We start from the raw sequence: 20,681 nt of genomic DNA on the forward strand, positions 1-20,681 counted from the left end.
AGTCTGAGGTGCTGGCCCGTGTGCTCGCCCTGGATGCATGATCTACTGAGTAACGTTCTGGCCGAGAGGGAGCGGGGCAGGGCTTTGGAAGACCGACTGGGTGGGGTGATTAGGGTGCTGACTTCTTACTTGAGATTACTAGGGAAGAGGAAAAGAGGTTTGACTACGGAGAATAGAAACTGAACAAAGAGGTAGCGGATAGAATAACCCCACTCTTACCTCTCCAGCACATACACGAGGTTAGCACTTCACCTCTTGGTAGATCTGTAGCTGGTGTAGATGTAGATGGTGGAAGGAGTGAATAATGGGCCTAACCTAGCTAGCTTTCTCTTTGTTTTTACTGCAAATGTTCCAGCAACAGGTGTTCTCTTAAAACAAAAAAGCATGAACTTGGATTGAGGCTTGACTGTGAGTTCTTGCATAATGTAACTTCTGGTTGACTTGGAAGGAAGATGCTGAATGTGGCCCCTTCCTGGGGGGTTTGGGTTCTACCCTTAGGGTTGGATTCTTGCAAACTGATAATGCCCATCATTGTCTCTGCTCTAGGTCTCTGGCCACCTCTATGGTATTAGCTCTTATCAGACATTTTAGCAATCTCCGAGCTAAAGGGCAAAAAAACACGAATCCCATTGGCTAAAGACTATACACTATTTGAACTATAGTAGCTTGTGATTGGCTGAGTGGTTTTTGATTGTAGAGTTTCTACCAGAAATTGGCTTCATCAAATTCTGCTTTATTCTGACTTTATCATACATGGCATGCCTTGTTTTAGTGGGTTCGTGCCTGGAGCTTAAGTATATTATACCTGAATCCCCTACCATTTAAAAGCCAATTTATAAACAGGGACTTGGAGTGTGACTCCACTAATGTGTGTGTCTGTGATCTTGGTTAGAAACCCACTTGGCTGCCTTTCCTCAGAGAGGTGGGGTGTGGGGGAAGGGAGCTGCCGGGAAGTGATTGATAAGGTTTCCTTTATGGATTCTGTGGTGCTTCACTGGAGCTCAGAGCACTTTGGCAACTTAAGCACTCCAAATTAAAAGCTCATTAACAATTCCTGCCCAAGGATCCTGTAAATAATCGGCTAGCTAGGTCCTAGAGCTTGGCTGAGAGCTCTCCTTCCAACTTGAAATTTCCAAATAAAAGTGCCTTTATTCCCTTTCATTTTGAAAAGTGTTTTCTTTGTGGTAGGGTAAGTCGGTGAGTGGTCTTTCCCAGGGGATCTGAGTAGCATAAAATCTTAAATGCGTAGAGTGTTAGACTAGAGGAATACAGGAATAGATTGGTTCCAAACCCAAGTGTTTCTTTGTGCAAAGGGCGTTGCTAGCTTACAAGAGCACCTCTGCAGCTTCTAGTCTTTTGGAAAATCTGAATTAGGTGATAAATATGATAGGTGTCCAGTAATGGTTTGACTTATGGTTTGGTTACACTTTGACTTTCTTAGGACTTGAGGTAGACCTGGAAGTATATTGCAAGTGTTTAAAGGTCTGTTTGGCCATTTGCAGTATGGCCTGTGGGTTTGTGGAAACCAGCCCCGCCCCCAATCCTGTCCGTAGTTTCTGAGTTCTGAACATTGTCAGTCTTACCAGTGTCCTCTTCTTGATTAGGCTAGGATTCTGGTGTTATCCTGAGAGACACTACTTTCTTGGTCCAAGCTCAGATATTACAAATGTTTAGTGTTTCTAGGAGTTAACCTCCTTAGGAAGAAAGGTATGCTACTAGAAAACATGAAATTCATCCTTCCAAAAATATATTGTACTAGTAGCTTCTGAAAGCTCTATTCAGGATTATTCTTCCACATAAATCCCAAAGTAGTGTGAGTTTAGGAGTTTGAGGTTTGGTATGGTCCTTAAATTGTTTCAAATAGCAGCAGTCCCCAGGGGATTTGATCCTTTATACTGAAATAGACTTGTTGCAGAGATGTGTATTTATCCACAGCATTGGGGCTTTCCAGCTCTCACAGAACCTTCAGCATCCCCAGCTGGCAGTCTTGGCATCTTCGAAGTCAGGAGAGGTGAGAATCTTTTTCATGGTCAAGTTTGGCTTGACTTCTTTCTTATGAGTATTTATTTGGGTTTGAAGGGTGAGGGGATGGTGGTCGGTGTAGACTGTATTTTTCTGTGGCTTTTTCTGATTAGACACCATGAGCTCAAAGACTACTGAAATGTACCCAAAGTCTATAAAGTGGTGAGAATTAGAGGTAGGGTATCCATACTCTCAAGTTCTGTCATGATTTCTTTGTGGGCATTGCATGAGCACCTACTTTAGGTTCAGGAAGGCTGAATAGAGCTGGAATAACCCTGCATCTTGAGAAATACACAGCTTAAAAATAACAGGAAAGAACACATCGATTTGGCTTTTGATAATGCATTTGACCAAGGCCTTTAGGATTTTGGTTTGATTTGGGTTGGGAGTCACCGTTGGGTGGATGGTTAATCCCAGCCTATCTCCATTTTACAAGGATCAGAGCTGGCTAAAAAGACTGACTCTGATGATTGATATCCAGGATCTCAGAGTCTGTTTGTTCAATAATGAAGGGCCAGACACTTTGCTAGGACTGGAACTGTAGTAGGAGTAAGACAGCTGCTGTCTCTGATGCCAGAGGGCTTACAAATTCAGGTGTCTAGAGATAGGTAGTAAAAAATCAGTTCTGATACACTCTAGGAATACTATAATAAGGTAAATTTAGGTGCTTTGGGAGTACTCAAGGGTCCTCAACTCAGACTTGTAGGCTCAGAGAGGGCTTCTCAGAGGAAGGAACCCCTTTATCTAGAATTAAATGAAAACATGAGGGACCAAGTGTGAAGGTCAGAGTTTTGTTGAGTTTGAGAAACTGAAGTTCAGTGTGATTAAAACAGCATAATCAGTAGGCAGAGGGTTGGAGAATATGGTGAGAAATGAAGCAGGAAAAGTAAGCAGAGGCCAAGGCCTTATAAACTCTCAGGATTAGGTGGTAGATAGAGAAAAGGTTAGACTAGGTCAGCAAAAGACTAGGTCCTTTTTCTTAAAGGACCAGATAGTAACTATTTAGGCCTTGTGGGTCTCTGTCACAACTATACAACTCCATTCAACCCTGCTGTTACAGCATGAAAGCGGCTATAGTACAAAAATGCATGAACATGGCTATGTTTGAGTAAAACTTTATAAAAATGAGTGGCAGCTGGATTTGGCCCATGGAACATAGTTTGCCAACACCTGGATCAGACTATCGTAAGAGCAGTAAGAAGCCGTTAAAAAGTTTTTTAAGTCATGGACTGATAACTAGATTTGTGTTTTAGAACATTTGCTCTGATTTCAGTATTAAGAATGGACTGAAGGGGACAATACTGGAGGCAGAGACCAGTTAAGGAGCCTGTGACAGTTACATGGGCGGGGGGGGGCATTTTATATTTACCCCTTGAGGCAGTATTTTGACACTTAAAAATTGAGTGTAACTGAATTTTTGCAAATTGTATATACTGGTTATCTATTAATTTCCTGGCCATCAACTAGAACTTAAAGCAAGCCTACCAAAGAATTTGTTGGTAAAACCAGCTTCTATTTTACAGACTAGAAAAGATGTAGGTATAAAATGAATGAAAAGGTTTGGGGAACTCTTCTAATCAAAGAAGTGGGGAATAAATGGATCTCTGGTAGGAATGTTGGTCTTAGGGCTCATAGCTTAATGTCAATTGCTTTAAACTTTTTGAACAATATAAACAAAGGAGGACCCATTTTCTTAAGTTTTCTAGGGAATTGTCATCATTCTGTTACATATCCTACTTCGTCTTTTCTTTTTTTTTTTAAGATTTTATTTATTTAATCATGAGAGACACAGAGAGAGAGGCAGAGACACAGGCAGAGGGAGAAGCAGGCTCCATGCAGGGAACCCGATGTGGGACTCAATCCCGGGACTCCAGGATTACTCCCTGGGCCGAGGGCAGTGCTAAACCGGTGAGCCACCCGGGGGCTGCCCATGTCCCACTCAGTCTTAACTTTCCTTGCTTATAGCAAATTGATGATCTTTTTCTGGTTTGGGGACCGTCTCCTGGTTCAGATATGATAGTATATGCCAGGCACAGGAGCCAGAGTGTTTGTTGAATGTCTGATGGATTGTCTTCCTCCTCCTGCAAGCCTACTTGCCTTGCTAGAAGGAAGCCTGTAGGTTTCTGATAACTACATTATAGCGTTTATGTAACCTTGGGCAAGTGACTTACCTCTCTGAGTTTTACCTTCCTATCTGTGAAATGCAGATAATGGGACTTAAGAGGGTTGATTAATGGGTTTAATGAGATAAGTGTTTTAATAACTTTTGTTACTAATAGTATTTTACCCAATTAATAATTTTTTAAAAAAACAGCCCACAAATGGATGAGTTGGCCTTTGGCTTAGTATTTATTTTGGGTCCTCACAGTTGTCATTATGGCCATGTGGTAGAAATATAACCACTAGTGGTGAGAGCCAGTAGACAGGAGGAAGTTATAACTAATGCAAGGGGCCACTCTTCATAATTGAAAATTTTCGGGCATCAGGAGTCCAGAAAACCAGAACTTGCTTCAGGATAGACCTTAGCCCCAGTACCATCAGTGAAGCGAATCGAGTGAGCAGCTATCTGAAAGAGATTCACCAAAGTGTGACCAGTCATTTCTCCCAGTTGGTCAGGGTTATTTATTAGTGTTGCCACCCTTGTGGCCCTATATCTTTGTAAAGTGCCTCTTGAATGTTTTTTATTACTTTTCACCGTCACTCTGGGAATGAGTCAGGTGGTCAGTATTATTGTCTCTGCTACCCCTGTGAGGAAACTGAGGCCCTGGAAGGTTAAGTGTGGTGCCTGAGGTCATGTTATGCTGTGAGGTGCCGTCAGAGCGGATTTGCCTCCAGATGAAATTGTGTTCGTTTATTGCTGTGATTTCTCTTCCTTTGAGTGAAAGATGTGTAGTCATTGCAGAACAGCACACTGATGCATGCTTTGTCCAGATGCGCCAGGAGTGATTTGGGTCCCACTTTGTCCACTTGGTCCTGGTGGGTTTTCATTGATGACTGCTGGACCAGGGAAGCAGATTCCCTTTGGGTCATTGTTTTTAGCCCCTCCTCCTTTGGGGACATTCTTAGGGGAGCCTTGGGTTACAAGAGATTGCTTTGATATGTTCAAAATTGTGCCTTGTGCCCCACAGCTACAGGTAAAATCAAAAGGCGGATAATTTATGGGAGTGTCAGAGCTGGCCGCTGGCACCTCAGGAGGCCATTAGTATGCCTGTTCAGACCCTCTGTGTCCTTGCAATTGATTCCTCTTTGCATGAGCTTGATTTGGGAAGCTGTAGATCTGTGGGTAGTGATTGGATGTGACAGTCCAAACACCGGTCCCTAAATTAATCCTTTTAATAGTATTCCTGCACCAAGGCAGTGTGGTATCTCTCTGTCTTTAACTGGGGAGGACAGAATGGGGTGGGCTAGGAAGGAGATAGGGGAAAAAAAAAAAAAAAAAAAAAAGCTTTGCTTGGTGCTTAGGGTCTGCTCTGTTCTTTTTTTTTTTTTTTTTAGGATTTTATTTATTTGAGAGAGAGAGTGAGAGCACAAGTCGGGGTGGGGAGCGCAGAGGGAGAGAGAGAATTGGGCTGGACCCTGGGATCATGACCTGAGCCAAAGCAGATGCTCAAATGATTGTCCCACCCATATGCCCCTGGGTCTGTTCTGTTCTAACGTGACATCAGGATGTCGGGCATATTCATTCAACAAACACTGATTCACACTAACGTTGTGCCTGGTCTTGTGCTGGGTGCTGGGACTACAGAAGTGAATAAAATGTGGTCCTTGCCCTTAAGGGTATATGTCTTAGTGTTTCTTGGAGTTTTTAAACTTTTTTTTTTTTTAAGATTTTATTTATTTATTCATGAGAGAAAGAGGCAGAGACACAGGCAGAGGGAGAAGCAGGCCCTCCACAGGAGCCCTTAATCCTGGAACCCCAGGATCACACCCTGAGTCAAAGGCAGAGGCTCTACCGCTGAGCCACTCAGGTCCCTTTTCTCAGTTTTTAAACCCATGCACTATTTAGGTGAAAAAATCTTATACTTTTCTTTAATGCTACTTCAAATTTTAAAATGCATGAAAGGGTCTGACAAACAAATCAAAGAAATTATGCTTTTTTTTTTTTTAGACCTACATGCGCGCGCGCGCATACACACACACACACACACACACACACACACACACCCCTATACCTTCTCTCTTAAATCCTTCTCACCTAACTCTCTGAAAGTTATAGTAGGAGAAATAGATTAAAATTTTACAATATAGTGAGACAAAAGTTATGAAATAGGAATAGAGTCTGTTACTGGATCACACTTAAGTAATTAACTTTCTGATGGAGTATCAGAGAAAGCTACTAAAAGGGAGTTTTGAGCTGCATTTTGAAGAAGGAGTCTGGTGAAAATGGATGTAACATTCCAAACCAGGGGGTGCAGCATTGGTGACGGCACAGATTTGTAAAAGGAAACATCACATTTGGGGACCTGAGCAAGAGCTAGTTGCCCTGCCTCCTACCAGTTGCTCTGCTCCTCTGGAATTGTGTTTGAGAAGAGGCTTTGAGTTTCTGGTGCTGCAGTTTTAGTCCAGGCTTCCCCTTCCTGTTTCTGCTTTTTTATATCCAGGGCTACAATTTGTTTTTCCTGTTAAAATATGATAAATGTATTATGAGAACAAATTTGGATGATTTGGACATACTTTTTTTTTTTAATTTTTATTTATTTATGATAGTCACACAGAGAGAGAGAGAGAGAGAGAGAGAGGCAGAGACACAGGCAGAGACACAGGCAGAGGGAGAAGCAGGCTCCATGCAGGGAGCCCGACGTGGGAGTCGATCCAGGGTCTCCAGGATCACGCCCTGGGCCAAAGGCAGGCGCCAAACCGCTGCGCCACCCAGGGATCCCTGATTTGGACATACTTGATCATTGCTTATGGTTGAGTTACTTTTAGTTAAAGCCACATCCTAACCTCAAGGGAAAAACTGAAGTTGATATGCATTTTTAGCTCTTTGGCAGGTAGGGGACTCAATCAAGTAGGGAATGTGGGCCCTCCAGACATGGGAGAGGAGAACAGAGCTTTGAAGTGCTGAGTACCTCAGAGGCTTAGTTTGCTTGTATGTAAAATGGGAATACTGTTACCCATTTTGCTTGAGAGTTAGGAGATGAAATATGTAGGTCACTAATACAATGCCTGGCTTATAATCTTGTTTCCCTCTCCTCTTTCTCGTGCATTAACAACAGTAGTTCTCTTTTACTGAGTCCTTTAAATGTGCAAAGTGCTTTACATACGTTGTGTGGTTGTGAACTGAACCCCAAAGAGATAGATATTATTATTATAGCTATTATTAGGAATATGTGGTAGAGGGGCGCCTGGCTGGTTCAGTGGGTAGAGCATGCAACTCTTGATCCTGGGGTCAAGAGTTCAAGCCCCACATTGGGTGTGGAACCTACTTAAAAAAAAAAAAAAAAGAATATGTGGTAGAATTAGGATTTGAACGTAGACTTGCCTAATTCCAATGTTTGAACATCTGGGCTGTGTAACTCGTTTCTAGAACAGTTCCATCTTGGAAGCAGGGGAATGGAAGGTTCTTGATACCTCTCCTCTGGGGTCAGATGTTGTCTATAAGTGTGAGAGGTGCTTAAAGGGGTAAGAGTAGCACACTCTGCCCTTCCTCCATGTCTGTCCTTAGAAACTTTGCCCTCTTTTACCTATGATGGGTATCACAGCTGACTTGTAAGACTTTGCAAAGAGTTATTTCCCAGCTTTGCCCCTCAAAGGAGTTTGTCCAAACTACTGAGTGTAGCTGGTGAGTTAGCAAACAGCAGGGAAATCACAGTCCCTTCTTTTTATGTGCTGCCTTGAGCTGCTGAGATGGCCAACCGAGGAGGAGAGTAAGCCTCCTGTGGCCTGTGATGTTGCCATCAGGATGTTGTGTTCCTGAAGGTCTTTAGTGACTGTAGCTCTCCTGATAATTTAGGGTTAGTAGCTGCTTCTTATGCTGAGAATGCTCTCTCTAGCCCCACTTTGGAACAGAAGCAGTTGTAGCTACAGGCCAAGGGAGTGACAGGTTGTAGAGAGGAGGAGAGGGTTTTGTTGAGATGAGGACTTAGCTTCAGAGTTGCTGCTTCCATTCCATGCTGGGGCCATCAGGAAGTCGTGTAGAGACTTGTAGAGGGCATGTCAGGCTTTGTTCTGCCTCAACCTCTGGCTTTCAGCTGACTAGGCCAAGCCCTCAGACCCTTGGCCTCCACTGTGAGACTTCAGAGGAGCTTGGGAGGTGAGCGGTGAGGCCTGCTCCTTGTGCTGGGCCAGTGGTCTGAGACCCTGGTGGGGAGTCAGGAGCCCTGGCTTCTGGTGTTACTTGCTATGTGAATCTTGGGCAGTCCTTTTCTCTTCCTGGGGCCCATTTTCCCTGGCTAGCTGTACTGTGTCTCCCCTTAGGTTTTCTGTTACCTTTGGCAATTTGTGATTTTCACAGAAAGTGCTCTGGCAGCAAGGATACATTCATTAGATTGAAGATTATGACTTTTGAGGGCATGCAGTTTATTTAGCTTTTTTCCAGGCTATTTTTAGCTTCCTAATACAGAGCCTGTGACTGAGTGGTTCCAGACAGGTATTACCGTGCCCTCTGTTGATGCCTCTGTGACTCCGGTACCTGAGCCCTTGTGATATTGTAGGTCAGATTGGGACAGGGACTGGACCTGGGGAAGCTGCAGCTCTCTCCCGTGTTTCTAGTCAGCTGGACTCAGAGCCTGCCAGTAGTGCCTTAGAGTTCCTCTGAAATGTACTCCTGTCTCCCAGTCCTCCCAGTCTAGTTTTTGATGGAATGGATTGAATCCAGGGATGGTACAAGTCTAAACCCTCCCCAGGGATTCCAAGTACAGTTGACCCTTGAACAACACAGGTTTGTACTGCACAGATCCACTTACATGTCGATTTTTTTCAGTAAATACAGTACAGTACCGTAAATGTATTTTCTCTTCCTTATGATCTTCTTGACATTTTCTTTATCTTTATTATAGGAATACGTATATAATACATACATAAGATATGTATTAATTGACTGTTTATGTTATTGGTAAGGCTTCCAGTCAACAGTACTATCAGTAGTTAAGTTTTTGGAGAGTCGAAAGTTATAGGCGGATTTTCCACTTTGTGGGTGGGGGAGTTGGTCCCCTAACCCCTGTGTTGTTCAAGGGTCAATGTATTTGCAGTTGGGGAGGTGGGGTGGGAGTAGACCCTATATTTCATGATGGCCCTCTCTTCTATCCTATCCCCCAGGTTCCCGTGGCCTGTGTATGTGGATGTTAAAGGATGGCCCCCTCCCTTTGCTCTCTCTTCCCCCCTCAGTAATGGAAGGCTATAAAATGTCTATTTACCCAAGACACCAGAATGACTCCTCTGTGGTTCCACTAATCTGGTGATTTGGTGCTTCTCTGGTCTCTCAGGTAAATACAGATTGAGGCTTTTTATAAAGGCATATTATTTCCCTCATTAAATGTGTGTTTTGGCACATGCGTTATTTACCTGACGGACAGTAATGGCTGCAGAGGAGCCATTGGTGTCTGTTGTGTAAATACTCTGCACAGAGACCATCCTCCAGGGGCTGTGGCACAGGCCTGTTTCTCCAAATCGGCCTGGCCCCACAGCAGTCCCTATTTACCACTCCCCTGTCCCCACTGGGGCCCTGATCCTTTCATTTTTGAGGAGGGAATAATTTATTTTCCTCCTTGCCATAGGCTACTTACTGCCTTTAATTACTAGGAAAAGAAAAAGGATGTCTGAGAATAAACGTGTGCGAGTCTTGGTCTCTGATGAGAGACAGTATGCAGAAATATATAGAATCATAAACTGTTCCTTTTGAGTTCTGCCCCTTGACTAGACATTCAAAGTCCCAATTGATGATACAAGTTAGAGGCTTATAGTCTACAAACTTGTGACTAAAGTATAAAGATAGCAGTAGGAAAGGGGAATCTGTAAGATGCCAGAGGGTGCAAGGCAGGTGGGATGCCTCTGCAGGGAGTGTAGGGGTGTTTCCTAAGAAGGCTCTAATGGTGGTAGGAATCCCTGGTGAGGGGGCATTGAGTGGGGGCTCTTCTCCTGGAAACTTGATGTTTTACGGGCTGGCTTTTGCTAGCCTCCCTGCTGAAGGAGAGCCTACAGCCTACAGCCTGCCTTCCGTGGGCAGTATGGAGAGTTGAGCCCTCACATACCCTCTCTTCTCTCTCTTTTTTTTCCTCTCTCTCTTTTTTAGACCACAGTGCAGTGTATAGATTTAAAAAATAATTTTTAAAAAGTTTGGAATAGGCCAAATTTACACACAAGCTGGAATTATGGTACAAAGGATTTTTTGTGAAACTATTTGAGAGTTAATGTTGACCTAATGCCCCGTCACCCTGAATGAATACTTCGGGTGCATTTCCTACACGCAAGGACATTTTCTTTCCTAACTACAGTTCAACCAGCAAAACCAGGAAATGAATATTGGTACTTTACCTCCTTCTAATTCTGAAACCCCATTCAAGTTTGCCGATCGTCCCAGTAATGTTCTTTGTAGCAAAATGATCTAGTTCAGAATGTGCATTGCATTTAGTTCGCCAAGTCCCTTTAATCTCCTTCAAATTTTGCTCAGTAAAAGTTCCTTGACATTCATGACCTTGATACTTTTGAAGATTACAGGCTAGTTATTATGTAGACTCTCCCTCAATTAGGGTTTGTTGGATATTTTCTCATGATTAGAGTTAGATTATGCATCTTTGACAGGAATATCACAGAAACGATGCTTTATTCTCATTGCATCCTGTCATGTGCATGATTTTGATTTATCCCATTATGTTCATTTTGATCACTTGATTAAGGTGATGTCTGCCAGGCTTCTCCATTGTATACTTACTTCCTGTTATGATTAATAAACATTCTGTGGGGAGATAGTTTGAAACTATGTGACTGTCCCTTATCAGACTTAATTAATTAATTAATTAATTAATTTGTGTATTTTACACTCATGGTTTCCTTTTTTAGTCAATGCAATATAATCTATTAATATCATCATTTATTTGCCAGTCAGAGCCCCTTCAAGCTGGCTTCTGCATCCTTCTTTTTTTCTTAGATTTATTTATTAATTCATGAGAGACACACAGAGAGAGAGAGGCAGAGACACAGGCGGAGGGAGAAGCAGGTTCCCCGCAGGGAGCCCAATGCGGGACTCCATCCTGGGTCCCCGGGGTCATACCCTGGACCCAAGGCGGGCGCTCAACCTCTGAGCCACCCAGGTGTCCCTTCTGTATCCTTTTGATAAGTTCCCATCATTCTTGAGCATTCGCTTGCTCTCTGGCCCCAAAACAAAATGTTCTAGACTCATTTTGTACTTTTCTTGCCACAGTCGTGGAATCAACCATTTCTCCAAAGAGTTCTGGTTCTTCTACTGAAGAATGTTGTTTAGAAGGCAGCTGGGTGCTAGGTGTGCTCATTGCTGCTGGAGTGTTGCTGCTCCCTGGCCCTTTGATAGGCAGAGCTAGAAAATAGATGGGTGTGTGTGTGTGTATGTGTGTGTGTGTGTGTATTCATATTCACAATTATGTCTAGCTTTATTTTTATATATTATATACCAGAAACCATGAGTTCACACTGTTTCCTCCAATTTTAATTTGACACTAGGGATTTTTTTTCCTCTTTCCATATTTTAATTCCATCCTCTAACAGTGAGAAACCTGGTTCTCATCACCCTTAATATATGCTCTTCTTTGATCAATCCCTCTGTATGTAACCAATCTCCCATTGTTGCCATTGCTCTTTCCCCCTCTTGACTGCCTCTTTTACCCTGCCCATGACTCCCTGCATCAGACTTGCTCCCACCTCCCCATGCCCTCCACACCCCACATGGGCTATGACATGCTACATCACACCTTCTTGCCTCTGTACAGATTCCTTCCTTACTCTGCTTGGGCTCTAATACCCTCCACCCCCACCCCCAGACTCTTCTGCTCCTCCCACTCAACTTGTAGATACTTAACCTTACTCTGCCACAACTAATGGCTCTAAAGCTGTAAGATTGACTTTTTCAGGAAGGGAAGAGGAAGAGCTGCCCTCTGTGTCTTGTCTTGAGTTGAACTTGGTTTTTAGAAGTAAGGGAAGTACAGAATCCAGTGATTACTGACATGTGGAGGCCTGGTCTCCTATTGTTTATTCTCAGGACTAACCTGCAAGAGCAGCTTTTTGATGTGGGTGAAAGAAATCAGGTGAGAAGGCAAGGCCTGTAGGCAAGAAGACCAATGTGTTGTTCTTGGAAGGGAAGAGGGCACATATAGTATGCTATATGGGAGGTTTAGAGCATTCTGGGTATGCAGGAAATTTTGATGTTACTCTCTGAGGTTGCCTTATACATTAATTGGATATGTAGCCCCCAAGCATGGGGATCCAGGCCTGGCCAGGTGGGTATAGCCCGATAAAATAGTAGTAGTAATAATAGTAAGCTAATATTTATTGAGCCTCTATGTGCCATACACTGCTCTTAGTGCTTTACATGTGTCCTCTCATTTAATTCTCACTTAAGGACTAAGAGCTATTACTGTTGTCATTTTACAGGTGAGAAATGGAAGAACAGAGCTTGCCCAAGGTGCCATGGCAAAAAAGTGGCTAAGCCAGGATTCAGACCTGGAAACCCTCCTTAGTTATGCTTAATTGCTGGTATTTTTTGGTAGATGGGGTCTGGTTGACTATATATACTATATACACACTCTCTGCATATTAACAAACATTAGGACTCTCAAATGTCCTTATCCTGGCCTGACTTTAAGGAGTTAGAGGAGAGTTCTAAGGCCCTGAGGGACTTTGGATCCAAACTATAATCCTATAATCTGCATAATCTGAACAGACTGGTGTCTCCCATCTCAGCAAGGCTTCCAGTTCAAGGAAGGGGGGTGGGGGTGATGTGAAGTTATTTTGGATCTGGTTTTCAAAGGAATGTTGGCCCCTTTGGCTTTCCAAGGATTTCCATAATGAAATCCCAGCCAGCCTTTGTCTACCCTGAGCTGAAGAGTTGAGGCTGCATTTTTGGAGATGCTGTAAAGCCATGGTGAGAGCAAGCTGTGCTCTGTAGGATCCATGAGTTTATAATACTTTTCAGTCTTAGCACCTCTGAATCTCCATGGAATCTCACTACAGGGATGGGGAAATTGAGGACCCACATTAGCATGTGTCTTAGTAAATAGGCAAGTTATTGTAAGTCATTCAGTGAGTCAGGGAAGAGCCGGGAGGAAAAGTGATACTTGGCATTGTACATGTCCATTCAGGTAGTAGGGACCTCATTGCCTCTGAGGGTGCTCTGGACTTCATGGCTTTCTATCCTCTCAGCCCTACAGGAAGGAGCCAGTGCCCATTTGCAGCCTTTCAGAGGCAAGCTTTTGGTTCTATTAGAATGGGGCTTCAGAAGGCATAAATTATGGCCATTGCTGCTTTGAGCAGAGAGATTTCTTGTTTAACTTTGAGGATTAAAGTTGAGTGAATTTGAATATTGAGTGTAAGAGGCGTAAAAACAAAATTTCTGGTTGTTCCTCTTTTTTTTTTTTTAAGGGAAGCTTGAGTTATTTGTGAGTAAAACTTAGGCTTTGATTTTTATATTTAGTTAACCCTCTAAGGAGCAGACATTCTGCAAATTTAAAGGGAAAACTTGAAAAGTGATTTGGAATTTTTTTTGCACATGTTCAGTCAGAAAACTTTACTAGATTTTTTTTTTTTTTTTTTAAAGCAGTGCTCCCATTACTGCCACATCTGGGTTTTCTCTTTTTCTTCCCTGTTTAAAAAAGTTCCGCAGTCATTCAGGGCCTCTAGTAGAGAGAGTCTGAAGGCAGCGAATGGGGGGAAGGCCTGAGGCTGTTGCCAGCTGTGCTTTCCAGGCGGCATTCATTCCCCCAGGGTGCCACTTCCTGCCACGTGGGCGGGGGCAGCGCCCGCACGTCAGGAGCAAGCTCCCCTGTGATTGGCTGTGTTCCATTTCACCTTGGGAGACCGGAGGGAGGGTATGTGGAGACGTGAGCAGCGCACTGGAAAGCCAAGGGGCCACTGGCTTGTAATGGAGCTGAGGAGAGAATCTTTGGCATTTTCCACTCTTCTGTCTGAGGCTCCTTAGCTCCTGAGACTGATTGTGCAGCTGGGTCACCTCATGCTACTTTGGGAACCTTAGCTTTATGTTGTTAACTGTTGCCACCTGAGAAATGACCACAGAATTTTTCTCTCCCCTCTCTTTTGAACTTTAGAGCTCCATTTAAAGATGAAGGCCAGCGTGACAGGTTGTCCTGAGAATGATCTTGGAGACCCAGAGGTGTCTTAATGCTGCAGGGACCAGTATTAGGGTCTTGAACTTCAGTAATGAATACTGTTGATTTAGAAGAGGGGTCCAGAAACACTGGGGAGTGGTTCATGTTGTGTGACTATTCCTGAAGACCAGATGGAACAGGGCCGCAGTGGGAGGGGAGTAACCCAGGCTCTTTGTTCTTTTTTTTTTTTTTTTTTTTTTTTTAAACTTTCCTCCCCTAAGTTTTAGATGCTTCTGGATGTTCAATGCTAGCACCTTTACAGACTGGAGCAGCTCGATTTTCTTCATATTTACTTTCAAGAGCAAGAAAAGTGCTGGGCTCCCACTTATTTTCTCCCTGTGGTGTTCCGGAGTTCTGCTCCATATCCACCAGAAAGCTGGCGGCCCACGGCTTTGGCGCATCCATGGCGGCAATGGTGCCCTTCCCTCCCCAGAGGTATCACTACTTTTTAGTGCTGGACTTTGAGGCCACGTGCGACAAGCCACAGATTCATCCTCAGGTAACTGTTGCATCATTGCTTCAGAAAGGTGGGGTGGGCAAAGAGGGAGGGAGGATAGTCTTGCTTTCTGTGTTCCAGAGGAACTTTCTCATGTCTTCCTGGCTTTCAGCTACTCATCGGGAGTTCCTGCCTAGGAAGCCGGACTTGGTTCAGGCATGCTAGGGTAAGGTAGACCTGAGAAGTGTCTGGAGAGAACGGGGCATATTGTTTCTCTCTGGTCTCAGCCTTTGGGAATCAAAATATTTCCTTCTGTCCCATCCTTCCTCTCTCCTTTCCCTTCCCTCCTTCCTTCTCCTGCTATTGCCACATGTTATTTTAAGGAATACTGTGGTAGTCAGCCTCTAAGATGGCACCCAATGATCCTTGCCTTCTAAGATTCATACCCTTGGTAGTTTCTCTCCCATACTGAATCAGGGATAGCCTTGTGTAACCAGGAGAATATAGAGGAAAAGACATCGTGTGACTTCTGAGGTTAAGTCATAAAAAGCACTGCGGTTGGCCTTGCTCTTTTGGATCACTTGCTCTGGAGGAAGCCAGCTGCCATGCATTGAGGACTCCAGTGGCCTGTAGGGAAGATGGCCTGTAGGGAAGCACATGTGTACAGGAACTGAGATTCTTAGCTAAATACCAGTACCACTTGCTATTCATGTTTCTTGGTACTGTCTTGGAAGTGAATCTGCCAGCCCCAGTGGCCATCTGACGTCAACCTCAGGAGAGACCCTGAGCCAGGCTGGGTAGCCGAGCCACTCCTGAATTCCTGGCTGGCAGAAACTGTGAGAGATAAGTGATTGTTGATGTTTTGAGTCACTAAGTTTGGGGGTGATGGTGTTTCACAGCATTAGAAACCCTGAACCAGTACAACTGTTGGTCTGTTGGAAAGGAAAATTTCTTTGCTTGTTTTTTTTTTTTTTCCCTTACTCGTCAACTGTGTTCAGAGACGTTTTACCTTTTAAGGTAGTGCTACTAGGAAGTTTGGATTAACAGCAGAGAGGCACCTGTGTTTGGAGACAATGGTGTGCTTGGTACTTGTTTTGGGGGAATGATTTGGGACCGATGTGGCAGTTCATTATACTGTGGAGGCCTTGAGTACCCCCAGCTCTAGGACTATGTAACTCTTCCTCCTGGGGCTGGGTTATTAAGGTGTAATTTGGGATGTATAGACATGTTAGTCTGAGAGCAGCTTTCAGTGGTAGGGAGGATAGGGGAAAAGGGGATGGTAGCATCAGGCAATTGGGAGACAGGGAAGAGTGGGGTCCATTCGAAGATAAACTGGGTTCACTTCTCATGGTTGTGTTTTGTTTTGTTTTTTTCCCCCATGAAGAGGTTCTATCTTTAGAATAGTAGATTATTTTCCATAAAGGAGATACCACCACCCTTTTACCTTCCCTCTTCTCTCTCCTCTTTCATATTCTCCCAAGTTGTGGTCTGTCTTTGGGAGCAGTGGAATTAGGCCTGTGGAGGTTTGGGATGACAGGAGCAGGATGAGGAGAATGTCCTGAGGGAAGGAACTTTGCATAAAAAGGAATGTGGCTTAGGTGCTGCCTGAACCACCCTTACTTTCTCAGCTGCCTGTTCCTGTGTGTGCTGTAGAGTTGTCTTCTTGGCCTCCCAAAACTATTGGAGATTCTGTGCTGGCTGTTCTTGGGTGGTGGGAGGGAATTTTGGTTACATGGATTCTCCTAGGTTAGAAATCAGGGATCCATATCCTAACACACCATATTATCTCCCTTACTGATGTAGATTTTGATAACTGAGTAAGCCCTAGTGGGACATGAGTCTAAAATCAACACATCCCTATTGGATATGAGTCATCCCTCTTCTGAACTCTCATAATCACTTGACACCTCCTTTAAGGCATTTTCTACATTCTGCTTTCTGGCACATGCCTATGTATGTTTGTTTCTGAACTTTTCAGTTAGATTGTAAGCTCAGATAATTATGTAGCTCTGTTCTCTTGTCCTACAGACGGTCTTGTCAATGTTGCTGAAGGTGAAGCCTGATTCATGTCTCAATTTGGTCTGTCAGTATCACCTTTCATTTCTCTTTCAAGGGCATTGTTCTTTTTATTTATTTATTGCAATGCTGAAGATATAATGCAATACAGATTTAAATCATTCGTATCACCAAGTTCCCACCTAGACTTAGGCACCAAGGCCTTCCTGACCTAGGCTGAGGTAAGACTTCATGCCGTTGACCAGGATCTGGGGCCTGATTAAAGATTATCTCCAGAATCAATGAACCCTGATGATGTGATTCCAAGGGCACTTAAAGAATTGGCTGCCCTGGCTCATTATTAGAAAGCATTAGCTGTTGCTTTAGAGAACTCCAGAAGAAGCATTCACTGTCTTGCTTATCTTTAAAAGGGGAATACGAATGATCTTAGGAAATTATAGACCCGTTAGTTTACTGTGATTCCAGAGAAGATACTTGACCTGATCGTCAGATAATCAATCAGCAAACAGCTAGAAGAGCATAGGGTACTGAGTAATAACTTACATGGGTTTGCGAAGAAGAGCAAATCCTGTCAGATCAATCTAACTTCTTGCTGTGACATAGTGATGGATTTGAGTGGATCTGGGGTAAGTGATAAATGTAATGCATCTCTACTTCATTAAGCCTCCACAATGCTGTGATCAACAGGTAGGAAGGTGAGTTTGGGGCCAGGCAGCCAGGCACTTGGACTACCCATTGGATCATTCTCAGGAAAGGAATGGGTAGCTCAGGAGTGATTTGAGACTTGTTTGTGGCAACTTAAAGCGTCTCTCTCTTTTAAAAAAAAACATCTTCTCTAAAGTTTGCAAATAGCAGGATCCTGGTAGGATTCAGAAGGATTTTGGAAGATGGTTTGGAGAAGCTGTCAGTTCCACATAGGATAGCATCCTTTCCTGAGGTCATCATAGGTCAGGTTGTCATTAGAGCCTCTGTGCTGTGTAGGGGGCAGTGGAGAAATTGAAAAAGCTCAGGATAAGAGGAAAAAAATCATTAGGGGTATGAAAATAGGGCTTAGAAAGACAGAAGAGACATTGAATATGTTTTAGTGACTTATTTCTTATTCAGACTAAAAAAAATTCGTCATATGGGCGGTAGTTGTTCCAAGGAGTATACTAATAACTTGCTCCTCATTTTAATAAGGATAAAAAAAAAGAGAAATGAATTTAAATGGAAACAGGAAAGATTGAGATTTGGGATGAGAATGAACCTTTAGAGGGACAGGAAAAGGACTAGAAGATGAGCTGCAGGTTGAATCCAGGCCTCCCTAGCTCTCTTAGAACAGCTTAATGGCTGTCCACTTGACAGAGATGCTTTCTGGGCAGTCTCTGTGCTTCCTGGGGATGAGATTGGGACTGTGAGTCAGAACCATCCCAGCCCTCCTTTTCCCTGGCTTCCAGTTGCTTTCAATACTTGAAGCCTCTACCCAGTCCGTTTCTAATCCTTACACCATTACTCCCAGGTGTAGGAGGTGTAGGAGGCAGAAACAAGTTTGGGGCCAAGATCTCTCTGGAGGCTTGGCATGGGGTTCATTTTTCTGATCTATTTTTGGTCTTCAGAAGTCCGTGTGACAGCTTATTGGGACTGTCCTTAAGGAATGGCACCATGAGAACTAACAGGTATAAGCTTTGTTGTGCTTGGATGAGTAACAATATTGGTTATAAACATGTTGAAGCATCTAGTATTTTCCATTTGTCATCATTTTTGGTGTTTATTTTTGTACTTTGTTCGGGTAGGTGAAACTGGAGTGGTCGGTTTACCAATAATAGGCTTCACTTTCTGATTTTTGCACTCCTTTTGATTTACGTTTTGATTTCGATTAACATGATAGATATTGGCAAAATATGAGACTCTACATTTGAAAACATTTTTCCACTTAAATATTAATTTAGGTGGTTTAAATTGCTTTAGAGACTCTTAAGTTTGGGGAATAGGATTCCTTTCTTGCTTTAGGAAATGTTAGGGTAGGTTGGGAGGGAGGGAGGTTTTCATCTGGTTTGGGAGAGTCCTGACTCCTTTGTCCTGGCTAGCAGGAGTTCATGTTGCTCATTTTGGTGTGGATGTGTATGGAATAATGGTGGTTGTGACCCTGAGGCCCAGAGAGCAGCCTGAAAGCTTTGGTGGGATCTTAAATTGTCCATCTTTAACCTGGGGGCAAGTTCTCTCACCACCTCCGTGTTTAGAAAGGAACAAAGCAAATGTAAGTGAGGACAATGAGGTAAGGCCATAGCACAGGAGGAGAAGGAAGTAACCTGAGCTATCGGGAAGGCCAGAGAGAAGGCAGCCCTGTTTTTCCCTTCCTGGGGAACGAAGTCCTGGCTGCTGCTGCCCTCTCTCCCTGAGTTCCCTCTGGCCCTCCATCAGGTTCCTGGGTATGGTCTCTTTATCACTGCTCTGCAGCTGCCCTGTGACTGTTTTCCTTCTCATCTGTATTCAAGTGCCCATAACTTTGGAGAAAAATGACCTTTGGGGTTGAGGTTTTCTAGTGTTTGGTCTTTGTCCACAGGGGCTTTTTTTTCTTTTTCTTTTCTTTTTTTTTTTAAGGAAACCTTGAAGAAACTCCCATCTGCATTTTGAGTTAGAACTATGAGTAAAGGAGTTTCTCTTTTATAGAAAATTGTCCAGATGCTAGGTTATTTTGGGAGGGTAGGGTAGAGGAAGGTTAATGGTGACAGGAGAAATAATAATATAGCCGAGAGACATTTGGAGGATTTCAGTATGACTTAGAACTGATACATCATTATTAGTCCTTTGTGAGAGAAACATTTTGGAAAACTTTATAGGAAATTGGTTAAGATCCCTACAAATCAAACTATCGATTCCCTTTTGCATTCAGGGCTGAAAGCAGGACCCCCCCCCCCCCCCCACACACACACACACACTCTCTCCCCCAGCATCCAGCCAATTTGCATATACACACGTTGCTCTCACTGGGCATTTTACCTTTGCCTTTTCCCTGCTCTTGGCTCTTGCGCACTCCAAGTGGATGGAAAGGCAGTTCCCAAGAGAAGAAACCACCCTTCTCGCCCCATTTGCTTGTCCTAGTCAGGGCTCCTTCAAGTAGGAGGGGTCCGCCCAGGTTTTCTATTGCCAGAGCCCAGTTGTTGGGTTGTGGTCCATCAGCCTGTGGGCCCCAGGCAGCCTGCACTTTTTTCTCTATGGACAGGCGAAGGCGCTGACGCTATTCTTCTAAACTGGGAAATGAAATGCAAAACCGACGTTAATGTAACATTATGGTTGAGATTAAATGCACCCAAATCAGGAAATTCAAAGTTATGCTTCCCACAGCAACTATAATTCAGCCTCATCTGGCGTGTGTAGTATTTTGTGTTAGTGCGGATGGTGTTATATGTTAAGACATTAAAGTTAACACCATAAGCAGAGCACAAAATGCTTGAGGGGGCTGAGTTATGACGACTGTGTGAGCTGTAAGTGTTCTTGCAAAGGCTCCCGACTCCTGGTATAATTTTTCCCTTGCCCATCAGACCAATTATTGCCTTTCTTTTTAGTTATATTTCTGCTTTAACACATCTCTTTTTCCAGGGTCACCGTAAATGAATTCCTCTATTGGTGGCCAGTGATGGTGGTGGGAATGGGACAGCCCATTAGGCGCTTTTGTCCTTTTTGTTGCTGCTTCCATAAAAGTGGAAGCTTCCCCCTCTACCTCCAAAAAGCCCCCTCCTTCACAGACTGCTGTTTCCTGGTGGTCTGTCACAGGGATCCCCACCCCCATCCCCACCATCCCTTTACTCTGACAGTCACTGTGGGTCCTCACAACGGCTCCCTGAATGGGAACAAGCATTTGCTGTGTCCGGGTCTTGGCCTTGTTGTAACTTCATGTGAAAGCCAAAGGACCCTTCTTTATTTGGAGCAGACATAGC

General features: G+C 43.7%; 1 protein-coding gene across 11 annotated transcripts in view; it reads left to right on the plus strand.

Annotated features, from left to right (window-relative positions):
- ERI3 (ERI1 exoribonuclease family member 3) overlaps positions 1-20,681 on the plus strand; it is a 128,073-nt gene that overhangs the window by 518 nt on the left and 106,874 nt on the right. For 6 of the 11 annotated variants that reach the window (XR_005370300.1, XR_005370299.1, XM_038558312.1 and 3 more), the window contains exons 2-4: positions 1,936-2,011; positions 14,534-14,811; positions 14,921-14,974. The exons of 1 other annotated variant lie outside the window; for it this stretch is intronic. Coding sequence is in view for 7 of the 10 variants with exons in the window: in XM_038558308.1 (XP_038414236.1) it covers positions 1,936-2,011; positions 14,534-14,811; positions 14,921-14,974 (408 nt within the window). In the remaining 3 variants the exon portion in view is untranslated. The remainder of the gene's footprint in view (positions 1-1,935; positions 2,012-14,533; positions 14,812-14,920; positions 14,975-20,681) is intronic. 4 more of the 11 variants (XM_038558309.1, XM_038558305.1, XM_038558306.1 and 1 more) reach the window with 3 other exon arrangements.

Source organism: Canis lupus, chromosome 15, assembly GCF_011100685.1.
Source record: "Canis lupus familiaris isolate Mischka breed German Shepherd chromosome 15, alternate assembly UU_Cfam_GSD_1.0, whole genome shotgun sequence".
Taxonomy (NCBI): domain Eukaryota; kingdom Metazoa; phylum Chordata; class Mammalia; order Carnivora; family Canidae; genus Canis; species Canis lupus.